Genomic DNA, 26,725 nt, shown 5'->3' on the forward strand with positions numbered 1-26,725 from the left:
GAGAAACTATTTGTTCTGTAAGCCTTCACCTGAAGTACAATTTAAAAAATAAATAAATAAATAAGTAAAAAAAAAGTAAACAGTAAAATAAACCCCAAAGAATAAAAATGAAGAAAATTTATGAAATGTTAGCTAATGGTCAAACCTTTTGCATGTCTGCATATCCTGGAATCGGGAAGATTCCTCTTTGATAATGAGCACAAACGCATGACTTGTCTTGGAGAAAAAGAAAAGCTACAAAATACATGATGGGTACTTCAGATTCACTCATTTCTGCTCCCTTAACAATTCTTCCACAAGTACTTAGAGCAGATGGGGGCTCAGTGAACTGGTTCTGACGGCTGGCTCGCAATGTGGCGTCCAAGCACAGCCACACTACCATTGCCTCCAACAAGGGGGTGGGAGGCGCTGTGCAGGCAGGTAGGTGTCACTCCCTCTCCACCAGTGCAGCTGTTTTCTCCATTTCGCACTAGGTTTCCCCTTAAGATTTCACTACTTTAAAACATTCAAAAACCCTAACTCATTTCCTACCATCCACTAAAAATGTTCTAAAAGAGCTATGATCAGATCTTTATAAAAGTTAAATGTGCTACCATCATGGGCATCAAAAGTTTCCCTCTCAGCACTAGCTTTCTCTTAATTTTTACTTGAATGGTATTTTTTTTTTCTTTTTTTGCCATCTTGAATTCTTCTAAAACCCAGCAGGGATATAAGTAAATACTGTACATAAGTGTACAATGGGTTTTTTTCCTCCTAGGAAATTATAGTTTTGTATAAACATCACTAATAGGGAAGATTGTAACATAATATTATCTTTTCTCAGCAATGCCCATCCATAATATACTAGCCACGCAGAATTTAGGAAACACATTTGCTTCTACTTAAAATGAATTAGTTTGTTTTTGTTTTGTTTTAAAGTGTTCAGCAATACGAGGCAACCATGAACCTTTTAAATGTATCCAAATTAAAATGCTAAAACAAGATTTTAAATGGTTGCTAACCATACTTTCAAACTGCAGAGGAATTTTCTCAAATAAATCCATCATAAACTATATATATCGAAGTCTTTAAACTAAGAGAATCTTTAAATTCTTCAAATTAGCAAGAGTGTCTTCCACTGAGCGTTGTTTTAGATGGAAAGCAATAATCCTGGATCTTCCACTGATACAGTAAATACTGAGGTATTTTGAAGAGTTTATCCAAACCCAGCTTCATTAGATATATGGTTTTTATAGGTGTATTCCATTCTTATAATAGAATTTTATCATATCTCTGAACCAACACTGCTGGTGAAGGCCACACACTCATTTAAAAAGCAGAAATTCATGAAAAATATAAAAGGAAAAAAATCAGATCAAAGAGTTAGAAATAAAGTAAAAATGGCATTTCTCAGGAACTCATTACAGAACAATTTCCTTTCCTACCCATGGGCTGAAAAACATAAGATATAATAATCATCCAAGAAGAATGCTATGTTAGGATTAAAACATGAATTAAAGTTCGGAATAACAATTCAAAATGAGATAGAAATTCTAAAAAGTAAGTCTTCGTCAGAAATCACTATAACCCATTTGATAGATAGTAGCCTTAACAATAGCAGGGTCTGTTCAAGATTACTAATGGAAACCTATACACATATTTCTAAATATTTAAAGTTATTAATCAAGTTAGCAAATCATTAAAATATGTTCTATCTTTCTACCTTGACAGACATACCTTTATATCAATCTGGAAGGCCAGGTTCAAATTTACAATGCTCAAACTCCAGCATAAAGAAAACTCAGCCCCCTTTTCTTCCCATCTCCAACACACCCCATGCTATAAGGCATTATGCATGTATATGAACACTCTAGCCCACAAGTACAAGTTTTGTCCATACCCACTGCAAATAACTACTCCTTGGCCACTCCTTGGACCTAGGGGTACACCTACCTAAAAACAAACAAAAAATGAACCAAGACAATATAAGCCAGTTTTAGAAGCATAAGTACTAAAACAAACAGACCCCAGAACTTCAAATAAGCATGATACACAAATTAAAAGAAACATAAGCAGTAAGAAAGAAGAAAAACAAATCATGAAAAATAATGAAGCAGAAAAATTAGGTATAGAAAATACAATAACTAAAAAAATAACACAATAGATGGGATAAACAGTAAAAAGGCTCTAAATGAAAAACAAATTAATGAACAGAAATGTACTTTGCTAAACTCTTCCAAAAAGAAGCAGAGAAAGTTAAAGAAATTGAACATATTTGTGAGAAACACAGAGTGATGAAGAAAATAGAAGTAGATGTGCCAACATTCAGAAAAACACAAAAATAAAAACAGAAGAAATATTTGAAGAAACAATGGGCTTTTGGTAATGGCAAAGTAGTTCCATCAGATCAACACTTTCTCTGAAAGTAGAAAAGTTGGGAAAAATTTTAAAAACATCTCCTTACCTGCAAACAAGTGCTAAGAAGTAAATTTGCTGACCAGCAGGAAGCTGGATGCCCAGGGAGGCGAGTCCAATGATTAAAACGATTATTTCCATGCAAGTGATTTTCTGATTTCAGAAAGGGAAGCAAAGAGGCTAAAGTACACAGTAGCTCTGATAGCACTGACAAGCTAGGAGAAAGATTTAGAATTTGAGTCTGCCAAGGAAGAAGGAGTACTGGTGAAAATGGCCCGTCAGTCCCATTAACTTTGTCTTGACAGCCAAAGGCTGCACCTGGAAGTAATGATGTCCAGAAGTAAAGATGTCCTTACAAGGACTGACTGTAACTGAACTGAGGAGATCCTGGATAATTAAGGTCCCCAGGTACCTGGAGATGCAAACATAAATCCTCTCTAGAGAGAAACATTATTCTCAAATTATTTGTGGAAATTATTTTGCAACATAATGTCTGGCACATAATGTTAAAAATAACTTTGTAATATCATGTATGGCAAGGAAAACAGGAAGACAAGACAACATGAATAAAAACCAGAAAACAGTAATAGAATAAAAAGAGCCACAGAGAATCCAGAGATTGGAATTATAAAAACAGAATTTACAATAACTGTGCTTATTACATTTAAGGAATAAAAGGTAACAGTGAGATATTTGGCAGAGAACTGGAAACCAAACAATTTAAAAATCTACCATATAGAAATTCTCAAATTAGAGGAAAAAAAATTATTAAAATTAAGAACTCAATGGATGGATTTAAAAGCAAATTAGATTCAACACAAAAAAATCCATCAAAAAAATACACCACATTACTAGAATGAAGGAAAAAAAACCACATGATCATCTCAACTGATACAGAGAATACATTTGACAAAATCTGATACCCCTTCATGATAAAAAAAACACTCAACGAACTAGGAACAGAAGAGAAATTCCTCAACATGATACAGGGAAATTTAAGAAAAACCCACAGTGAACATACTCAATGAAGTAAGACTGAAAGCTTTCTACCTACAGTCAGAAACAAGGCAAGGATGCCCACTTTCACCACTGCTTTTCAACATTATAATGGAAATTCTGGCCAGAAAATTAAGGCAAGAGAAAGAAATAAGAGGCATCCATATCAGAAAGGAAGAAGTAAAACTATCTCCTTTCACAGATGATATGATACTATACAAAGAAAAACCCAAAGAACACACAAGAAAGCTACCAGAGCTAATAAATGAATTCAATAAAGTCACTGGGTACAAGATCAACATGTAAAAGTCAGCAGTGTTTCTATACACCAGCAATGAACAAACTGAAAAAAAAAAAAAAAAAAAAAAAAACACAAGAAAACAACTCCATTAACAATAGGATCAAAAAGAATAAAACACCTAGGAATATATTTAACCAGGAAGTGAAAGACTTGTACACTGAAAACTAAAATGCATTGCTGAAAAAAATTAAAGGAGACGTAAATAAATGGAAAGACATCCTATGTTAATGGATTGGAAGACTTAATATTGTTAAGATGTCAATTCTACCCAAACCATCTACAGATTCAATGCAATCCCTACCAATATTCCATCAGCTTTTTTGCAAAAATCGGTAAGACAATCCTTAAATTCATATAAAATAGCAAAGGTGGGGGCGGGGGCATTAGTTCAAATAAAACCTCCTTTTGGCATGTGAAGAGAATAATCCTCCATTATCAGCAGAAATCATGGTAGAGAACACTTAATTACTCAACCATCCTGGATAAATGAGGCATTACTGTATAGTACTGAGTATGCCATTGTATCATGCAGACTATATTTTCTATGTTATTATAAAATAAAATTATAATAAAATTTTAAAATATAGCAAAGGGCCTTGAACAGTTAAACAATCTTGAAAAATAAGAACAAAGTAAGAGATCTCATACTTTCTTACTATAAAGCTACAGTAATCAAAACAGAATGGTACTGGTATAAGAACAGACATATAGCCCAATGTAATAGAATTGAGATTTAAAAATGAACCCATACATCTATGGTCAATTGAGTTTTGACAAAGGTTCCAAGTCCATTCTATGGGGAAAGAACAGTCTCTTCAATAATTGGAGCTAGAACAACTGGACCTATAAATGCAAAAGAATGAAGGTGGACCCATACCTCACACCATATGCAAAAATTAACCCAAATTAGATCAAGGATCTAAATGTAGGAACTGAAACCATAAAACTCTTACAAGAAAACATAGGGGTAATGCTTGGGACCTAGCTTTCGACAATGGATTCTTAGATATGACACAACAAACATGAGTAACAAAAGAAAAAAGTAGATAAAATGGACTTCATCAAAATTAAAAACTTTTGTGCACCAAAGGACTTTATCATGAAAGTGAAGAGACAACCTACACAATAGGAGAAAATATTTGGTAACCGTATAACTGATAAGGGTTTAATATCCAGAATATGTAAAGAACTTACACAATTCATAACAAAAAGACAAATAATCCAATTAAAAAGCGGGCAAAGGACTTAAAAGGACATTTCTCCAAAGAAGATATAACAATGTCTCACAAGCACATGAAAAGATGCTCAACATCATTAGTCATTAAGAGATGCAAATCAAAACCACAATGATATACCACTTCACTCCCACTGCGATGGTTATTACCAGAAAAACAAAAAATAACAAGTAATGGACAGACATGTATAGAATTTGGAACACTCATGCATTGCTGTTGGAAATATAAAATGTAGTTGCTACAGAAAACATTTGGTGGTTCCTAAAAAAGTTGAACATAGACAGTGGACAAAAAGGCTGCTGGAGCTGGAAAGGTCACCAAGTCTGCTCAGAAAGCTCAATGAATGTTACCCATAATACCTGCCACCCCAGTCTTAATCAATGGTAGATGAATGGCCTTAGAACTGTTTGTCTCAATTGGCCACTTAAGTTTAATAGTAAAAGACTGGTTAATGATAACAATGCATCATAAAACCTTCAGAAAGAAAGGAATGCTTTGTGGACCATTTGTTTCTTTTTGTGTGTGGCAACTTCAAGTTATTAGTTTTTAAAATCAATACTTTTTAAACGGAAACAACTTGACCAAAAATCTGTCACAGAATTTTGAGACCCATTAAAACAAAGTTTAATGAGAAAAAAAAAAAAATTAAACATAGAGTTACCATATGACCCAGCAATTCCACTGCTAGACATATACTCAAAAGAACTGAAAGCGAGGATACAAACGGATACTTGTACATCAATGTTCACTGGAGAATTACTTACAATAGCCCAAAGTGGAAACAACCCAAACGTCCATCAACAGATGAATGGAATAAAAAAAAAAATGTTATACACATACAATGTAATATTATTCAGCCATAAAGAGAAATTAAGTTCTGATACATGCTACAATATGGATGAACCTTGAAAACATTATGCTAAGTGAAATAAGTCAGACTCAAAAGGGCAAACACTGTATGAATCAACCTACATGAAATATTTAGGACAGGCAAATGCATAGGGACAAAAGTTTATCATTGACTAGTAGGGGCTGGTGGGAAGGAGAAATGGGGAGTTACTGCTTAAGGCATACTGAGTTTCTGTTTAGGGTGATGAAAAACTTTTGGAAACGGATAGTGGTTACACAGCATGGTGAATGTAATTAATGTCACTGAATTGTACACTTAAGAGTGATTGCAACGGCAAAAATTTTTGTTATATATATTTTACCACAATTAAAAAAAATTAGACAGAGGTGAAGAAAGAATAAGTAAACTGGAAGACAGTTTAAAAGAAATTATCCAGAATGAAGCCCAGAGAGGGAAACAGATAACAAATTCACAAAAGATGGTAAGAGAAAACATTAACCACCAAGCAAGAAGGTATAATATACATGAACTTGAAATTCCATAAAAAAGAGGAGAGAATTGGGTAGAAGCAACATATTAATAGAAAACTACTGAGAATTTTTTAAAAATGGATGAAGTACATTAAACCAGCTATCCAAAAAGGTCAGTGAAAAAGTTCTACAAGCAGGATAAATAAAAATAAATAAACTGAATAAAATTAAAAAAAAAAATCCACACCAAAAGAAATAATAATAGCGCTGAAAAAAAAATCTTAAAAGTTTCCAGAAGAAATGGGCATATTACCATTAAAGAATCAAAAATTAAATCTACAATTGACTTTTAATAGGAAATGACTTAAGAATTACCAAACTTACCACTAACATACTACATTCCTTACCCTTCTTAACTCACTCGACTCATAAATGTCCTAGTTCTTTTCAGTGTGCCCTTCTATTGGTCTACCTTCACCTATTTTTCTGTCAATTTATTATTCTTCTTTGTATTTTTATGTATGTGTCTAGGTTTCCTTGGCATATATCCCTGGATATCTGTGTATCTTCTGCTTCCAAGTTTGTTCTTCCTAGTCTCCCTTTTGCTATCTCATCACTGTTCCTTCCACTCCCTTCGCCTCTCTTCTTTAACCATAGGGTTGAATTTATTTGATATGATTATGGAATAAAAGTTTTGAACCCCTTCTTTTAAATTTTTAGACAGTAACAAGATTTTATTTTTGACTTCTAAAAAATTTAATTGTTTTTCAGTTCTGTGACCTCTAATTGATTTACTCAGTGGGTCTGTGCCATGGTAAGTGCTGCTTACATAGCAAAGAATACAATTTTACTAAGGTTTCAGGCTCAAAGAATCATTCCTTGGACGGTGTAGAATTAACCATATGGATTCACCAATCTAGATTACTAAAATATAGCATTAGAATCATGGTACTTATGTCTTATGTTTTATTTTAAAAATTGAAATTTCTTTAAATAATTTTCTGTTAAATGGCTATAATAACTAATTTGATAACATCTTATAAAATGTTGTGAATTTACTGAGTGCCTAAATTGTAACTTGGCTTTGACACTTTCACAGTTTTACCACTAATTCACAGAATCCCCACTGTTATAGAGTATAACTAGAAGAATTTTAGAAATGTATCAACTCAAAATAGGTCTAGAAAGAGAAAATGAAGAAGAGAGAATTAACCTATGCAAATCAGATGGTAGATAATATAGCTGGGATCAGAAATCTGAATTCTCGGTTCTTAGACTATAATCATTAATTCTGTGCTTCCATCCTTTATGATGTCTTTTTTGTTTTGTTTTTTGTAATACCAATTTAATTTTTAATGAATGCAAACACAACAAATCTTTTCTGTTTCAATCTGAAATACACTGAAATAGTTTTCTTCTCTTTCTGTAAGGCCTACTAGATAATGTTTTGCAGTGAAAAAAAATTTTCAAGTTTCTTAATCGTAAATAAAGAGAATATAAGATATTACAGTCCAGGCATTTGATGATACACAGTAAAAAAAAAAAAAAAAGTTAAAGACTTAAAAGTCAGATAAAAAGGTCCCATAAACAAACTCAAAACCAAGCTATATTTCACTGGATAGACAACAACTATATGAAGGTTCTTATAACTTTACCAAACAGTATTTCTCAAGTGTTGCGATTCTCCATGATACAAGCATACCTCATTTTATTGTGCTTTGTTTTATTGGGCTTTGCAAATACAGCGTTTTTTACAAACTGAAGGTCTGTGGCAATCCTGAATCGAGCAAGTCTATTGGCACCATTTTTCCAACAGCATGCGCTCACTTCGTGTCTCTGTGTCACATTTTGGTAACTCTCACAATATTTCAAACTTTTCCATTATTATTATACCTGTTATGGTGATCTGTGATATCAGTGATCTTTGATGTTACTATTGTAATTGTTTTGGGGCTCCAAGAATCTCACCCATATAAGATGGCAAACTTAATCGATAAATATTGTGTGTTCTGACTGCTCTACTGACCAGCCATTTCCCCACTTCTCCCTCTCCTTGGGTCTCCCAATTCCTTGCGACATGACAATATTGAAATTAGGCCAATTAATAACCCTACAACGGCCTCTAAGTGTTCAAGTGAAAGGAAGAGTCGCACATCTCTCACTTCAAATCAAAAGCTAGAAATAATTTAGTGAGGAAGGCATGTTGAAAGCCGAAGATAGGCCAAAAGCTAGGCCTCTTTTGCCAAACAGTTAGCCAAGTTGTGAATACAAAGGAAAAGTTCTTGAAGAAAATTAAAAGTGTTAATCCAGTGTACACACAAATGATAAGAAAGCAAAACAGCCTTATTGCTGATATGAAGAAAGTTTTAGCGGTCTGGATAGAAAACCAAACCAGCCACAACATTCCCTTAAGCCAAAACCTAATCCAAAGCAAGTTCATAACTCTCTCCAGTTCTATGAACACTGAGAGAGGTGAAGAGGCTGCAGAAGAAAAGTCTGGAGCTAGCAGAGGTTGGTTCATGAGGTTTAAGGAAAGAAGCTGTCTCCACAATATAAAAGTGCAAGGTGAAGCAGCAAGTGCTGATAAGCTGCAGCAAGTTATCCAGAAGATCTAGCTAAAATAATTGATGAAGTTGGCTAACCAAACAACAGATTTTCAATGTAGACGAAACAGCCTTGTATTGGAAGAAGATGCCATCTGGGACTTTTGTAGCTAGAGAGCAGAAGTCAATGCCTGGCTTCAAAGCTTCAATGGACAGGCTGACTCTCTTGTTAGGGGCTAATGCATCTAGTGACTTTAGGTTAAAGTCAATGCTCATTTACCTTTCTGAAAATCCTAGGGCTCTTAAAAATTATGCTAAATCTATTCTGTCTGTGCTCTGCAAATAGAACAACAAAGCCTGTATGACAGCACATCCGTTTACAACATGGTTTACTGAATGTTTTAAGCCCACTGTTGAGATCTACTGCTCAGAAAAAAAGATTCCTTTCAAAATATTACTGCTCATTGACAATGCATGTGGTCACCCAAGAACTCTGATGGAGCTATACAAGGAGATTAATGTTGTTTTCATGCCTGCTAACACAACATCCATTCTGCAGCCCATGGATCAAGGAGTAATTTCAACTTCCAAGTATTATTATTTAAGAAATATATTTTATAATTTAAGAAATACATTTCATAAGGCTACAGCTGTGATAGATAGTGATTCCTCTGATGGATCTGGACAAAGTAAATTGAAAACCTTCTGGAAAGGATTCACCATTCTAGATGTCATCAAGAACATTCGTGATTCATGGGAGGAGGTCAAAATATCAAGACTGACAGGAGTTTGAAAGAAGTTGATTCCAACCCTCAGGGACGGCTTTAAGGGGTTCAAGACTTCAGCGGAGGAAGTAACTGCAGATGTTGTGGAAATAGCAAGAGAACTAGAATTGGAAGTGGAGCCTGAAGATGTGACTGAATTGCTGCAATCTCAAGATAAAACTTCAGCGGAGCAGGAATTGCTTCCTATGGGTGAGCAAAGAAAGTGGTTTCCTGAGATGGAATCTACTCCCGGTGAAGATGCTGTGAACATTGTTGAAATGACAACAAAGAACTTAGAATATTACATAAACTTCATTGATGAAGCAGTGGCAAGGTTTGAGAGGACTGACTCCAATTTTGAAAGAAGTTCTACTGTGGGTAAAATGCTGTCAAACAGCATCACATGCTACAGAAAAATCTTTCATGAAAAAGAGTCAATTAATGTGGCAAAATTCATTGTTGCGTTATTTTAAGAAATGGCCACAGCCACCCCAACCTTCAGCAACCACCACCCTCATCAGTCAGCAGCCATCAACATCGAGGCAAGACCCTCCACTGCAGGCTCAAGTGATGGTTAGCATTTTTTAGTAATAAAGTATTTTTTAATTAAGTTATATACATTTTTTTTTTTTTTAGCTATAATGCTATTGCATACTTACTATAGTACAGTATCGTGTAAACATAACTTTTATATGCACTGGGAAACCAAAAATCCATGTGACTTGCTTTATTGTGGAGGTCTGGAACCAAACCCACAATATCTCCGAGGTATGGCTGTATTACAGAGCCTAATATGCGGCATGCCCCCAGACAGCAAGTCACTCTGGCATTTTACAAATCTAGAAGAGATTTACAGTGAATAATTTCTCTTTTACCTGTGATTCTAAGCTTACAACACTTAGCAAGGCAGTATGGAAAAACAATGATTAAGAGGCAGACTTTACTAAAATGAAATCAGCATGTAAGGTACTAGCCTGTCATATGCAGCAATCATAAAGTTGAGGAGGAGGCTGATGGACTGTTCCACACTGATCTGGTGAGTAGAAGGAAGGCGTTTGTTTAGCTGGTAGTAGATGGATGAGATGATAGTCTCAAGGCGGGACACACTGATCTCAGTGTTATGGTCCAGTGTGTTAAGGCCATTATCTCGGAAGGCTTCAATCATGTTCCAGATATCAACAAGATGAACTAACAACATGAAGAAAACAAACTGTCAACAATTATGAAGTATGGAACTTCCTTCATGTTCAGACACTTCAATTTAACTACTATTGTATTTTTTTCACAAATAACATGCCCATGTAAATAACATACCCACACATATAACGTGCAGAAATGATGAAATTAATGAAAACAGTTCTGGAATAGCACGCCCACGCATATACTGTGCATGTCTTGTGATATTTCCAGAAATGAATTTCAGCCTCATTCACCCGTCCTCCCATATTACAGGTAAATCATGTCATTCTGCTAATTTTCTTTCATTTTGTTCATTTTCTTTAATCTCCTGCTTATGTGTAAAAAATAGTTTGAAAATGTTACTTTTGATCATAGTTGTATAATAAAGGTATAAACCATGGTCAAGAAGTCACAGATCGAGTTTGGTAGTCCCCCAGTAATCAGAAAATAAACAATCAAAATTGTGCCTTTGTTTCTATTACGTTTCACTGATAATTACAGTGCATTAGCTAAACAGCTGAATGCAAATACCTTATCAGATTGTCTTAAGTGAAACCATTAGGTTATGTTAGGTCTGCTTATTTCATAGTTTAATTATGTCTTCTCAGTGTCAATTGAAGTCAGCAACGTGTAAAAAAAAATTGGCATAGTGTGCTTACAAAAATAACGTGTAGGGGTTGCACAGTTGGCAAAATAATGTACAACATGCACATTATTTGGAAGAAAATATGGTAGTTGTTAAGTTTAAAAAAAAAAAAACTAGTCAACACAAGAAAAACATTCTGTGGTAGAAGAGAAGGAACTGTGGTTCCTAATGCCATACAGGAACCACCACATAGCCTAGAACTGTCCCCTAGACTTCATATTTAAGTAAATATCATTTCAGATCTCTGTAAAAGATGACACATGCAATTCCTAATGAAAGGTACTTTGAATAACTGCTACTGGGCATGGGTTTTTTTCTGGCGTAATGAAAATGTTCCCGAATGAGATAGTGATGATGGTTGCACAACTCTGTGAATATACTAAAAAGGACTGAACTGTACACTTAAAAGGGGTACATTTTATGATACGTAGTCTAGAGCTCTATTTACAAGTGAGTTTAGAAGTAAAACGTGTATTTCTAGAGATAGGAGGTCACTGCATGATGATAAAAGTTTTAATTCATCATAAATATATGAGCACTTTACATTAGTTTACACCTAGTAACACAGCCTTAAAATACGTAAAGCAAAAATTAACAAAACTTCAAAGAGAAATAAAAAAATTGACAATCTTAACTGACTATATTAATACACCTGTCTCTGTAACTAACAGAGCAAACATATGGAAAAAACAAAATCAGTATAGACACAGAAGATTTAAACTTCACAACTAACAACGCTGGCACAACCACCACTACATGGAGTACTGCTCCCAGTTACTAGTGATGTGCTTTATTTTGAAGTACACATACATTTTAAGAACATATATAAAAATTGACCATAAAGCAAATCTCAACAAATTTCAAAGAATTAAAATAATATAAACCACTCTGATTAAAATGTAAATAAGTTAGTAATCATTATCAAAAGGATAACTTTTAAAGTAAACTTTACCTTTAGAAATTAAGAAACACACTACTAAGAAACAATCTGATTGATTAAGGCTATCTACAGAAAATTTGCAATAAATATATCACTTAACAGTAAAATGTTGAAAGCCTTTGCTCTCATATTTGGAATGAGATCAGGAATATTCACTATCACCATTTCATTGTACTTGAGGTTCTAACTAGAATATTCAAGATAAAGTAATAATTGCTCTAAGTATTAGAAATGAAGAAAAATAATTGTCATTATTCAGAAATGAAAGAACTGTGCACAGAGAAAATGACAAAGATTCTACAAATAAATTAATAAAATTAATAAATTAGTTCAGAAAGATTGCTAGATATAAGCTCAAGATATAAAAATCAACTGTATTTCTATATGTCAGTAACAGACAGTGAACTTTAAAGGAATTATTTATAATGGTATCATAAATCAAAGGCTTCGAAATAAGTCAATGAAAGATGTTCAACATCTCTATAACGAAATCCATAAATATTATTAACAGAAACTAAAGGCCTAAATAAATGAAGGAATATATCATGTTCACAGAAGGAAAACTCAATATTGTAAATATGTTAATTCTCCCCAACTTCATGAATAAATTCACTGTAGTCCCAATCAAAATCCCAGCAGAACTGTACATTAAAAGGGCGAGTGTCACTATATGTAAATTGCACCTTAAAAAAAGAAATCAAGAAGAAAAAAATCTCAGCGCGGTCCTTTTTTGTTTCCTTTGTTTTTAGCAGAAATTAACAAGCATATTCTAAAATTTACATAAAAATAAATGTAAAAGGCCAAGAATATCCCAGAAAATGTTAAAAAGAAAAAACAGAAGGTAGAAGACTTGCTCTGCTAGGTATCAAGACTTATTACAGAGCTATATAATTAAGACCTTGTTGCTACTGCCACAAGGTAGACGATCAGACCAACGGAATACAGAGTCCACAAACAGACTTCTCATCTATGAACACTACTATGAATTTTCTTTTACATTTCTCCTAATGAATATGATGTGGAGATTCTCAACCAGTGAAGAAAAAGAATGGCCTTTTTAATAAACAGTATAGGGACAAGTGAAAACACATAGGAAAAAAACTAAAATCTGACCTCTGCTTATACCATACACCCACAAAAAATAATTCCAGGCAGATTGTAGAATCAAATGTGAAAGGTAATGGAATAAAACTTTTAGAACAATGCATCTTTTACTCTGTATTACTAATGCCACTATCCTAGTTCAGGCTCTCATCACTCCATACATAGACCACTGTTTCCCGTGAACAATTACTAAAAGAATTATAAAGATGATAACAGTAGTTTTCAAAATTTCTTACCACAACACACAGAAATATATTTAAATAAATACACAAAACACACTCCTAGATATGCAAAAAACAAGTCTCACAAAACACTTTTAGCCTTATCACATAAGCTACATTCTGACATTTTTCTTTTTCATTTTTTCTATTTTATTGTTTTAAATTCTGGCTACAGCCCACCAAAGTGATCTTATGAACCATTAATGGATCACAATCTATAATTAGAAATACAACTGGGAAATCAGACAAGGAAACATGACTTTGGTCTTGGATGGCATGGTAAGACTCTTTGGAGAGAATTTTAAACAAGGATTTGTGAATAAGATTTAAACTAAGGTAGAAGTTATCAGATGTAAAGTAACTCGCCCGAGGTCACCCGTCCTATTTATCTAGTACTGCTACAACAGAAATACCACAAGTGGGTGTCTTAACAAACAAACTTATTTTCTCACAGTTTAGGAGGTTAGAAGTCTAAATTCAGGGTGCCAGCTCAAGGGGAAGACTTTCTCTCTCTGCCACCTCTGGAGGAAAGCCCTTGTCTCGTTAAGCTTCTGCTCCTGGGCAATCGTCATGTGGCTTGTCATCTCTCTTCCCCTATCTCTACTTTCTTTCGCTTGCTTGTTTAATCTCATTTATATCTCAAAAGAGATTGACTCAAGATACACCTTATACTAATCCTGTCTCATTAACATAACAAAGACAGCCTATTCCCAATTGGGATTACAACCACAGGCATAGAGGTTAGGATTTACAACACATATTTGGGGAGGACACAATTCAATCCATAACATCACCTGTGTAAAACAAATGGGAAAACCAAGATTAAAACTGAGGTGTTTCAATTCTGAGGCTAGTCCTTACCATTATACAAAACAGTTTCTGACTTTGTGTGTGTGTGCGTGTGTGTGTGTGTGTGTGTGTGTGTGTGTGTGTGTGTATACACACCAAAATGGTCCAATCCCATTGTGCATGGGGTCACTATGAGTCGTGGGCCAACCTGACAGCAGCTGACAACAAGATTTGTGTGTTTGTATATGAAAAATACAGTAGTTCTGTTATGTCAGTTCATCTTAATGGAAATTAAGAGAAGAAAGATTATATATATTTATGTTTTATTATCCATGTGGTAGCAATGATTTACAGAAAAGGTTGATTCCTAAATGTTATATTATGCTTTTTCAAGAAAATTCTTATACCTTTATCCAAACATTGCTTATCTTTTCTTTCAGAAGCTGGTGATATTAATATTGTATAAAACACCTCATTAATGAAAGTGACGAGGAGAAATCAGTTCTCCCATTTAAAACTTAATACTATACCAGCCTGAAAATAAGTTACATTATTGAGCTCCTACTCCATGTAGTTTGTTAAACATTTTGAGGGGCACAAGGAGAAAAATGACAAATCCTTTCATTAAAAAGCTTATGATAAACACTTCTATTCATTATATCCTGATAAATTCTGATAAATACTTAAGACAAAAATAATCTAATTAACATTACAATATAACTAAAAGATATTAAAATCTTCTGTATTACTGAGAGCTTAATAAAAATTACTTACGGTTGCATCGTTTTTGTACAAATCGTAATTTGCAAGCTGTTCTATAGGTTGATAATCGTATGACATCAAAATTCTGAGTACCTGAAAAAAGGGCAAATGAGAAATGTTCAGCTGGATTTACTGTGAAATTTCTAAATGCTAGGAAATAACTCCATTCCATTACTGTGGCCACATCATATAATATGCTAACTAGGCCTTCTGATAAAACAAAAAAGGGGCAGAGAAAGGTCAGGGAGCACTTTCTGCATGCCCATGACATGCCAGGCATTCTGCCAGTAGCTTTATCCTGTCTGCTAACCTAAGAAAACTCTGAGGGAAGGAACGCTTATAACCTGATTGAATGAATGATATCAATCAGGAAGGGGAGGGGTATACTGGGAAAGACCCAAGCCTAGAGTCACAAGGGCTAAATTCCAGTCGCAGCCTGACCACCAACCATAGAACATGTTACATACTTCTCAGCCTCAGTGTCCTCATCTGTAAAATGGCAGAACTGGCCCACCTGATGTCTAATGTCCTAGTCCAGGTCTGTGGCAGCCTATGTGTCTCTAAAAATGGCCACAGCAGTATTCCAGACCAGTATTTTATGTGCGTCTAGTACCCGGTCACTCTTCTTCAAGAACTGGAGACTATGTCCCTCCTCTTGAGCCTAGACAGGACACTGTGACAGCCTCAATGAACAGAATCTGACAGAAGTGACACGGCACGACTTCTGAAGATAGGTGATAAAAGGTGGTACCGCTTGCCCCTGTGTTCCCTCCATCAGGATGCTTGACCTTGGAACCCAGACACCACAATGTGAGGAAACCCAAACTAGCCCACACAGAGAGGCTCATATGGAGAGGAACTGAATCCATCAACCAAGGCCAGGATCAAATGCCAAACATGAAAGTGCGCAAGGTTTCAGATGATTCCAGACCCCAGCCTTCGAGTCTTCCAACCAAAACCCCAGACATCATGAAACAAAGTGAAGCTGTTCGCACTGGATGCTGCTCTAACTCTAGACCCACAAAATGCACGACCAAAATAAATGACTGTTTTGATTGTGTAAGGGTAAGTGATATGCAGCCATAGTAACTAAAACAAGGTCTAAAATTACATAAGTCTATAAATCAAACCTTGTTCATACTTCAAAATTTGCTGCAAATGAGGCCTCCTTGAATTTAAAGGTCACTTTAGATAGCTTTGGCCCCCAGTGTGAGTTTTTTAATTCATCTCCGCTGCCTTTATAAGATCTGGCGGCAACTTTTGACTCAACAAAGGGAAAATGAATTGGTACAAATTACTTTCTACCAATATTTACAGGCATTTCTCATTTCTGTTCATTTCAAAATGTAGAAAGAAAAAGAAGGATTCTTCCAGGCTTTTGGTGAAAGTAACATTTACTGACCATGCAGCGAAGCAAGGGTTTCTATTAGTCTCAATTAAATCAACCTTTACCTTGATGTCATGATTAAAATCTTTCCTCCATCAACTGGTTCTCATGAAATTTCAATCCTTCCTTACATAGGTTATATAGTCCCATTTTTTAAAATAATAAAACAGCTTTATTGAAATATGATTTCCATGCCATACAATTAATCCATTCAAAGTATATTTACAGAGTTGTGAATTACCACCATCAATTTTAGAATGTTTTCATCACTCTAAAAGGAAACTTCAGCAGTCTCCTTGCCCATTATTTCAGTTGGGCTATATGTAAGAGTTCTTTATATATTCTAGATAAAAGAACCTTGTCAGATACATAATTTGCAAAAATTTTCTCCCAATTTGTAGGTTGTCTTTTCCCTTTCTTGACGATGCCCACTGAAGCACATGTTCTTAATTCCGACAAAGTCCAATTTATGTATCTGTTCTTTTGTCACTTGTGCTTTTGATTCATATTTAAAAAGCCTTTGTCTAATCCATGGTCACAAAATATTACACCTATGTTTTCTTCTAAGAGTTTTAAAGTTTTAGTTCTTACATTAGGTCACTGATCCATTTTGAGTTAATTTTTTTATACGGTGTAAAGCAAGGGCTCATGTGGATATCCAGTTGTCCCAGTACCATTTGAAAGGCCATTTCTTCCCCCACTGGATTGTCTTGGTACCCTTGTCAAACATCAATTGACCATAAACTATGGGTTTATTTCTGGACTCTCAATTCTGTTCCATTGATCTATATGTCTATGCTATGCCAGTGCCACAGAGTCTTGATTACTGTGGTTTTATAGTAAGTTTTGAAATCAAGAAGTGTGAGTCTTCCAACTTTGTTCTTCTTTTCCAAGATTGTTTTGGCTACTCTGGGTCCCTTCCACATCCAGAGGCAGATACCATCGCCACCAATGGAGGCTTATTTCCCATTAAGAAAAAGGGGAGATTCAAGGAGTCACACTCACCAAACATCTCCCAAACTGTCTGCACCCTTGAGTTTGTTACAGAGGAACAGTAACTTATATGACATTTATGTGTCAGAGTGATAACATTTATTAAGATTTAAACGAACAAACAAAAAAATCTTTATTTCACTTTCTATTTTGTCTACCTCCTCTTACTAAAATGTAAGCATCATGAATGAAGTCAGGGGCTATGTTTTGTTCTCTGTTGTAATCTAACAGAATAGTGTCTGGAACATAGTAGATTCTCACTAAATGTGTTAAAAACTGAACAGAAAGATGACCCCCTCAGCTGAGTCTTGAAGGATAGGCAGAAGTTAGCCAGATGAAAGTGGCAGGAATAGCATTAGCGAGGGCACAAAGACATGAAATGACACAATCTATCTTGAGAAAAGTCAATTCAGTATTGCTAGGAAATGACACATAAGGCATGAGATAGAAATTGGGAACTGGTAAGCCAAGCCCAAAAGAGGCCAGAGGGCCTTGTTCGCCATGCTAAGGAGTTTGGGCGTTATATCCTGAAAGTGATGAGCAGCAACTGAAGGGATTTAAACAAGTAGTAATAGATTTATATAGTTCATTCTGCAGCATAATAGATAGCAGAACTGAGAGGGTTAAGACTGGAAGAAGGGAACAGATACTTACTGCTTTAGTTCAGGAAAGTAACAACAACAAAAAATATTAATAATAAACCAACTAACCATATTAGGTACTTACTATTCTGTGTCCCACACAGTTGAATGCCTTTGCATAGTCAATAAAACACAGGTAAACATCTTTCTGGTATCCTCTGCTTTCAGTCAGGCTCCATCTGACATCAGCAATGATATCCTTAGATCCACGTCCTCTTCTGAATCCAGCTTGAATTTCTGGCAGTTCCCTGTCAATATACTGCTGAAGGCGTTTTTGAATGATCTTCAGCAAAATTTTACTTGCTTGGATATTAACGATATTGTTTGATAATTTCTGCATTTGGTTGAATCCTTTCTTGGGAACAGGCATAAATATGGATCTCTTCCAGTCGGTTGGCCAGGTAGCTGTCTTCCAAATTTCTTGGCATAGAGGATTCAGCATTTCCAGTGCTGCATCTGTTTGCTGAAACATCTCAATTGGTATTCCATCAATTCCTGGAGGCTTGTTTTTTGCCAATGCCTTCAGTGCAGCTTGGAATTCTTCAGTACCATCGGTTCCTAATCATATGCTACCTCCTGAAATGGCTGATCGTTGACCAGTTCCTTTTGATACAGTGACTCTGTGTATTCCTTCCATCTTCTTTTGATGCTTCCTGTTTTATTGACTATGCAAAGGCATTCGACTGTGTGGATCATAACAAATTATGGATAACACTGCGAAGAATGGGAATTCCAGAACTGTGCTCACGAGGAACCTGTACGTAGATCAAGAGGCAGTTGTTCGAACAGAACAAGAGGACACTGCATGGTTTAAAGTCAGGAAAGGTGTATGTCAGGGTTGCATCCTTTCACCATACTTATTCAATCTGTATACTGAGCAAATAATCCAAGAAGCTGGATTATATGAAGAAGAACGCGGCATCAGACTTGGAGGAAGTCTCATTAACAACCTGTGTTATGCAGATGACAAAATCTTGCTTGCTGAAAGTGAAGAGGACTTGAAGAACTTCCTGATAAATATTAAACACCACAGCCTTCAGTATGGATTATACTTCAACATAAAGAAAAAGAAATCCTCACAACGGAACCAATAAGCAACATCATGATAAATGGAGAGAAGACTTAAGTTGTTAAGAATTTCATTTTACTTGGATCCACTATCCACACTCATGGAAGCAGCAGTCAAGAAATCAAAAGACATGTTGCATTGGGCAAATCTGCTGCAAAAGACCTCTTTAAAGTGTTGAAAAGCAAAGATGTCACTTTGAAGACTAAGGTGTGCCTGACCCAAGCCATGGTGTTTTCAAACGCCTCATATGCTATGAAAGCTGGACGATGAATAAGGAAGACCGAAAAATTGATGCCATTGAATTGTGATGTTGGTGAAGAGTACTGAATATACCATGGACTGCCAAAAGAATGAACAAATATGTCTTGGAAGAAGTACAACCAGAATGCTCCTTAGAAGCAAGAATGGTGAGACTACGTCTCACATACTTTGGACATATTACCAGGAGGGATCAGTCCCTGGAGAAGGACATCATGCTTGGTAAAGTGAAGGGTCAGTGAAAACAGTGGCTGCCACAATGGGCTCAAGCATACCAATGATTGTGAGGATGGAGCAGGACCAGGCAGTGTTTCGTTCTGTTGTACACAGGGTCGCTATGAGTTGAAACCTACTCGATGGCACCTAACTACATTCTGTGTCCCAGGCACTGTACTAAGTGCTTTATTCGCACTATCTCATTTAATCTTCACATTAATTCTATGATATAGATATTATTCCCATTGTATGGGTGAGAAAACTGAGGCAGAGAGAGACTAAGTAACTTGTCCAAGGTTACACAGCCAGTAACTGAGGGAGCCAAGATCCAAATTCAGGCAGTCTGATTGCAGAGCCTGGGTTCAAAGCCAGGTATGAGGAATAGACATTACAGTTTAAGGAATAGATAGAGTCAAGATTTATTTATGAGGTAAAATCAATTGCTCCTTGTGATTTCTTTGGATGAGGTGGAGAAAACTGGAATGAAGTGTCACCAAAGTTTCTGGTTTGGATGACTAGCAATTAGAGACTCACAACTACAAAAGTTCTTGAAGACCAACCAGTCTGGCTGCTTATCCAATGCCAAAATTTCTCTCTAGCACCTTTAATAAACAGTCATCTAGCCTAAGCTTGACAGGACATGACAGATTTGAGTTAAGCCAAATTCTGCCTCCTATTTCCAAGACTCTAAAGATTTAAAATATGGTGAAATTTGAAACACTCTTTTGAGATCTTATATACTGATTTTCATACTGTGATACGCAGAATTCTAGAATTCTGCAAGTACCTCAGGGGCTACCTCAGCATGGGTTCCTGTCTCTTCTCCCCTGCTTCAAGCAAGTAGTACCAATTGTATAATACTCATAAGTTGAGGGTCATTTCTTTTTTCTTGTACTTTCAGTGAAAGTTTATAGATGTTCCCCAAGACCATGGTTCCCAGAGCTTGAGGGTCATTTTATGATTTCATTTCAAAAAAAAAAAAAAAAAGGCAGGAATAAATGCTTTTAAAAGGTTTCACAATCACTGGTCCAGACTAACTATATTTCATGGCAAAGGAATTTGAGGTCCAGCAAGTGTAAGCAAGGTGGTCAAGGAAGGTTGGTCAAGGTCACGTAAACAAGTAGTCACAGAGCAAAACAATCCTTCAAAAACTTAGGACTGCTCCACTTTTCTTGGCCATTTTTTCCTCTATGAGTTTCATATAAGACTACAATTTTCAACAGAAGATTTAAAAGTTTACAGATGTAATATACCTAAGTATACATTCCTTCTTTATAATTTTTCCTATAGTTCTAAGTGCTCTCCTAACACTTCATCCTCTCTACCTTATAACCTTTAATGTAGTTTACATAATGGATTAATTATTTATTACTACCTGCAAGGTCATGCTAACAACACAATTGCAGCGAGAAGTGTAACTTGACTGACAAGCGTTAAATCATGTATATTCTAGGTAACATTTCTACCTTATTATTTATGACCTTGCTTAAGAAAGCAATTCAAGTCAATTCAACTAAAATATATGCTCTGGCTTGGGATTCTCCAACTCTGTGATTATTTAACTCTTTTATTCCTCCCTTTCTAAAGCTTAAAACCTAAAATTTCTAACTGATTAAAGCTGTGGTGTGATCAGAAAAAAACATTCCAGCATAAACCAACAAGGGACCCAGAAGCAGCCAAGACTCACGCATTTCTATGAACAGCTGCCTCTTTTCTGCCATGGTCTTCCGCTTGTTCCCACTTTCCTCAATCATCCTAGAGACAAGCAAAGATACAATAAACCACTGTACAACTGGACAATTCACCCAAGTGCTTATTATTCTACAGTAAAGAAATACAGGAAACCAACTTGCATATGCATACATTAAGACAGTATCAGTAAAGAAGGGGAAGCAAGATAAACCACTATCCCTATATTTGATAGCTCCTAACACATTAAAAAGTCAGTACTTAAATATGCGAGTACACATGCTTCCTATGCCGAAAATATAGTGCTTTGTCTTATTTCTAGCTTTGATTATTTTCTCTGCATAGTCCTGGATTAGTTGAACGTTTTAAATAGATCAACACGTTACTAAATATACTTAGAAAATAAACATGATGAAAGACTGCAATAAAGAACATAAGAAAATCAGCTTATATATGAAAGATGTAAATAAAATCTTTTATACATACAGTAAACAATATTAAATATAGAAAGTATTCATTTCCAAATTCAAAGAGCTCCTAAACGTAACTTCTCTATTACAGGGTAAAGCAGTTTACATGGACAAACTTAGTATATACCAGTCACTTTGTTGAAGTCTTTACATGCATTATCTCATTTAATCCTCCCAACAACCCTATGCATTGACATTATTATTATTATCCCCAATTTTAAGATTAGGAAACATACCTAAAAAAGAACACTAACTTGCCCAAGGTCACACAGCTCTTAAGTGGCAAAATAGAAATCCAACTCTTTCATAAACTTGTATAACTGTTGCTTGTAGATGCATATTTTAAAATATGTCTAAGAAACTGCAACAAAACAGCTTATTATATGGACCCTACTGATGCAAAATTCGTGGCAATTTTAGCTGAAGACTGCCTAATTCTATGAAGAAAAAATATCTAGACAAATAGCAAAGCCAAATAATTCCCCTAAGCAGATTAAACTGTTATAAATCATTCCCTACTAAAGTTGAATCACAAATTAAATGATGACTACATGGACTACAAGTTCAGAAAAGCAAGTTGTCTGGGGAAAGTTTAGTTATAATACACCTTAATTTTTTTAATTTAAATATATCCCTTAATGTTATGCAATTAATATTTTGATCATTAACACTGGCTCTTTCCTAAATTATTAAAATGTTACCAAGCACATCAGCATACATGACTCTTGGTTATTTAACAATTTATCCCCAAGAGGAAAGGATTTTAAACAGAAATAAATTACGCCAAAGAAAAAACAACCAGAAACAGCAAAAATTAAATAAAACCTAGGTCTCAGAGAAAAAACAGGAATTGGTACCAGAAGCCTGTAATTACAAACAAAAAAGGATATTCAAAAGCTTACTCCTTCCTCCCCAATCTTGGTCTCTAACTAGGCAATACAAATTTTAAATGTTAGACAGATAAAACATAGAATGTGCTAATGCTTTTTATAATATATCTTACTTACTATATTTGTTTTCTATTTTTACTATTCCTTGCATCACTTCTTCTAAAGTAGGGTCCAAGAATCTCTGAAGATTCCTAAATTCTTCATGACACTTTCCTAAATTTTGTTTTCATTTCTAGACTAATCATTACAAACAATTAATATAAACATATTCTGGATCATCTAGATGTCTACCATATTACAAGTACTGCCATGCAATTTCAGCGCCCACATATGCATGTGTGATTCCCTGTGGCATTAGTGGTAAGAGATCACCTAAAGCAGAGGTCAGCAAACTATAGAAAGTGGGCCAGATCTGACTTGCTACCTGTTTTTGCAAATAAAGTTTTAGTGGAACACAGCCACACGCATTGATTTATGTCTTGTCTATGGCTGTTTTCCCATTACAATGGCAGAGTTAAGTGTTTGTGACAGAGACCATCTGGTCCACAAAGCCTAAAAAATTTACCCTCTGGCCCTTTAAGAAAACCTTTGTCAACCAGACCCAAAGCAATCATAATTAATATAATATTACTACACATGTCTGGCTGCAATTAAGCTGGTATGTCCTCATGTCAAAATGACAACAACCATCCCCCATGAGTTTAAGTTTCAGTTCCATGACAAGAATTCTATCTTTGGGCAAGTGCTTTAATCATGCTAAGATTCATTCCTCATTACTAAAATGGCATAAAAAAATGTACATAACCATTGATTTCACAAATATTTATTGAGCATCTCTTATGTACCAGGCACAGCTAGAGATACTGAAATTATACCAGTAACTAAAAGACACAAAGTTCCCACCTTCGTATATCTTACATTCTTATGAGAGAATTAAATGAAGTAACTTACTGATGTAATTCCTGGCCTAAGGAAAGCATAAGACAAATGGTCCTACTATTACCACTACTACTACACAGGTAGTTTATAAATCTAGTGGACAGAATCTTAATTTAGTAACTAATGATGCTATGATAGATGCTGTTTGGTTGAATGCATTTTCTTTTAAGAAAGTCCTTGGACTTTCTGAAACTAATAAAGCACAAAGTAGATGGTTTAGACATTTAATGATCTAAAACGACAACACAGTGGTATCTTTACCTCACGCAAAGCCCTGGTGGTGTAGTGGTTAAAAGCTACGGCTGCTAACCAAAAGGCTGGCAGTTCGACCAGCTGCTCCTTGAAAACCCAATGGGGCAGTTCTACCCTGTCCTATAGGGTTGCTATGAGTTGGAATCAACTTGACAGCAACGGGTTTGGTTTTTGGGTTTTTGGTTACCTCATACAGACAATCCTTACAAACCTGAATCAAACACAACATGAACACATATGTTTTATAAAAATGCTTGAGTGACTAATCACACACTCTTGAAAGAAAAGTTAAAATGTTAAGTGTCACACAGAGCTACCATATGACCCAGCAATCCCAATCCTAGGTATGTATCAAGAAGTGAAAGCAGGAATGCAAACAGAATCCCATACGCCAATGTTCATTACAGCACTTTTCACAATAGACAAAAGGTGGAAACAACAATCTGTAGATGAGTGGATAAATAAAATGTGGCATATACATACAATGGAATATTACTCAGTCATAAGGAGAAATGAAGTCCTGATGTATGCCACTAGATGGATGAACCTTGAAAATACTATGCCAAGCAAAATAAATGCATCACAAAAGGACAAATACTATATGGCCTCACCTGTATGAAATAAGCAAATATATTAAAAAGTAAAAATTATTAGTGATTACTAGCGGTGCAAGGGAGGGAGAAAGGAGTAGTTTCTGCTTAGGGAGTAGCAAGTTTATGTTAATGGTGGTAGAATAATTTGGAAAAGGATAGCGAGAATGGTTGCACAACTTAAAGAATGTTATCAGTGTCATTAAATTATACATGTAGAAACTGCAGAGCTGGTGCATGCTTTGCTGTATGTATTTTCACTACAATAAGAAAAAATACTAAGTGTCAGCAGAAAAACAGAGAAGATTTAAAGAAGAATCAAGCAGACATTTTAGAACTAAAATATACTAAATATACAATAGCTGAGGTGTGGGAGACTCACTGGTAGATTCAACAGTAGAATGAAGATGACAGAGGAAAGATTCGGTGAACCTGAAGATAGATCAATAGAACGTATCCAATCTGAACAATGAAGAAAAAAAGAGATTAAAAAAAAAAAGAATAGAGCCTCAAGGACTTGGGGACAATAAGAAAAGCTCTAACATTCATCATGTCATCAGAATTCCAGGAGAAAAGAGTGTGGTGCTAACACAATATGTGAAGGCATAATGGCTAAAAATTCCCCAAGTTTGGTGAATGGCATATACATAGAAATTCAAAAAACTGAGCAAACTCCAAACAAGTTAAAGCCAAAGAAATTCACGCCCAGGAACATCATAATCAAATTGTTGAAAACTAAAGACAAACTCTTAAAATAATCCAAAACAAAGTGAAAGAAAACATTACCTATAGGGCAGGGATTGGCCAATTCATTTTCTTAAAAGACCAAATAGTAAATATTTTAGGCTTGCAGGCCATGTGGTCTCCGTTGCAACTGTCATTCTGTAAAAGCAGACACAGACAATATATAGACAAATGGGCATGGCTTTGTTCCAATAAAACTTTCTTTAGAAAAAACAAACAGGTGGTCAGCCTATGGGCCGCAGTTTGTAGGATATGAATGACTGTGGGTTTCTCATCAGAACTATGGAGTCTAGAAAACAGTAGAATAACATTATTAAAGTGCTGAAAGAAAAGACAGTCAACACAGAATTCTATTTCAAGAGTATATACCCTTCAGGAATTTAAAAAAAAAAAAAACCTAAGAAAATGTGTAGCCAGTATACATGGTCTAAAAGAATTGCCAAAGGGAGATAAGCTGGCCAAGATGGCAGAAGAGTCACATGCTTTCTGTGGTCCCTCTTAGAACAAAGATCAAAAAAGAAAAACAAGTGAACCAATTATATATAATAATCTGGAAGTGCTGAACATCAAAGACAAAGTTGAGGAATCAGACTGAGAGGCAGAGGGAGAGAGACACAGTTCAGAAGCAGCAAAGACGTGCCAGACCTGACCTAGCTGGCACCCGGCTGGCTGGACCATTTGGCACACACGGGCTGAGGCAAGAAGCAGCACTCGGGACACGTTCTTAACACGTTGTGAGAAACTGAGCAGTGGAGAGTCTCCACAAGACTCCAGACCAAGGGGGAAGACACACTGGATCTGCAAAAGTTAAGTGTAAGCATCTAACCTACCAGGTGGGATCAAAATGATCCTTCCTCCTTTGGAAAGTGCCTCTCTTACCCTTACCCTCACCTGCAGCCTCCCCGCTCTGCCCTGGTGCTTGGCTGGCAGTGTTCAGCAGCTGCCATGCCTCCTGGGCCAGAAGTTGGACCCCTCACGCCTCTAAGCCACTCTCCTGGCTTTTGAGAGGGAACCAATAGACAAAAAAGGAAACCACTAACTCCCCTAAACTGGGACATCAGGGCTAACTGCACCCAAACCAGTCTCACAGCTTTAAAAAATCACCATGCCACCTACGCCGGGAACTCAGGGCAGGCATTGCCCCTTTGTCTAGGCACAGGCATAAGGGATCCATGGAATTCGAATGCCTTTTACCCCTGCCTAGACCTGTGTGGGCCCATTCAAGAGCATAGGCCCTCATTAGCATAGTACAACAGGGTATATACACCCGAAGTCTATTTTCAACTGCAACACCTAAGGGAGAGTGGCAGATTCGTGACATTTGACACTGCAATGCCCATTAAGCAGGGTCCTTACCCAGGGACATCAGGGGCCTGATGACTGGCAGCTTCAC

At 35.8% G+C, this 26,725-nt stretch overlaps 1 protein-coding gene across 3 annotated transcripts in view; it reads right to left on the bottom strand.

Moving 5' to 3' along the window:
- Positions 1 to 25,844, bottom strand: part of DTNB (dystrobrevin beta) — a 335,670-nt gene extending 309,826 nt beyond the window's left edge. The window contains exons 1-4 of one of the 3 annotated variants that reach the window (XM_023732419.1): positions 25,375 to 25,844; positions 21,446 to 21,513; positions 15,207 to 15,287; positions 10,528 to 10,741 (exon numbers count right to left, since the gene is read on the bottom strand). In XM_023732419.1, the coding sequence (XP_023588187.1) occupies positions 10,528 to 10,741; positions 15,207 to 15,287; positions 21,446 to 21,512 (362 nt within the window). In that variant the 5' untranslated portion in view covers position 21,513; positions 25,375 to 25,844. The remainder of the gene's footprint in view (positions 1 to 10,527; positions 10,742 to 15,206; positions 15,288 to 21,445; positions 21,514 to 25,374) is intronic. The other 2 variants (XM_023732417.1, XM_023732418.1) reach the window with 2 other exon arrangements.
- Between the last annotated feature and the right edge of the window lie 881 nt (positions 25,845 to 26,725).

Source organism: Trichechus manatus, unplaced genomic scaffold (genome assembly GCF_000243295.1).
Source record: "Trichechus manatus latirostris isolate Lorelei unplaced genomic scaffold, TriManLat1.0 scaffold00052, whole genome shotgun sequence".
Lineage (NCBI taxonomy): Eukaryota > Metazoa > Chordata > Mammalia > Sirenia > Trichechidae > Trichechus > Trichechus manatus.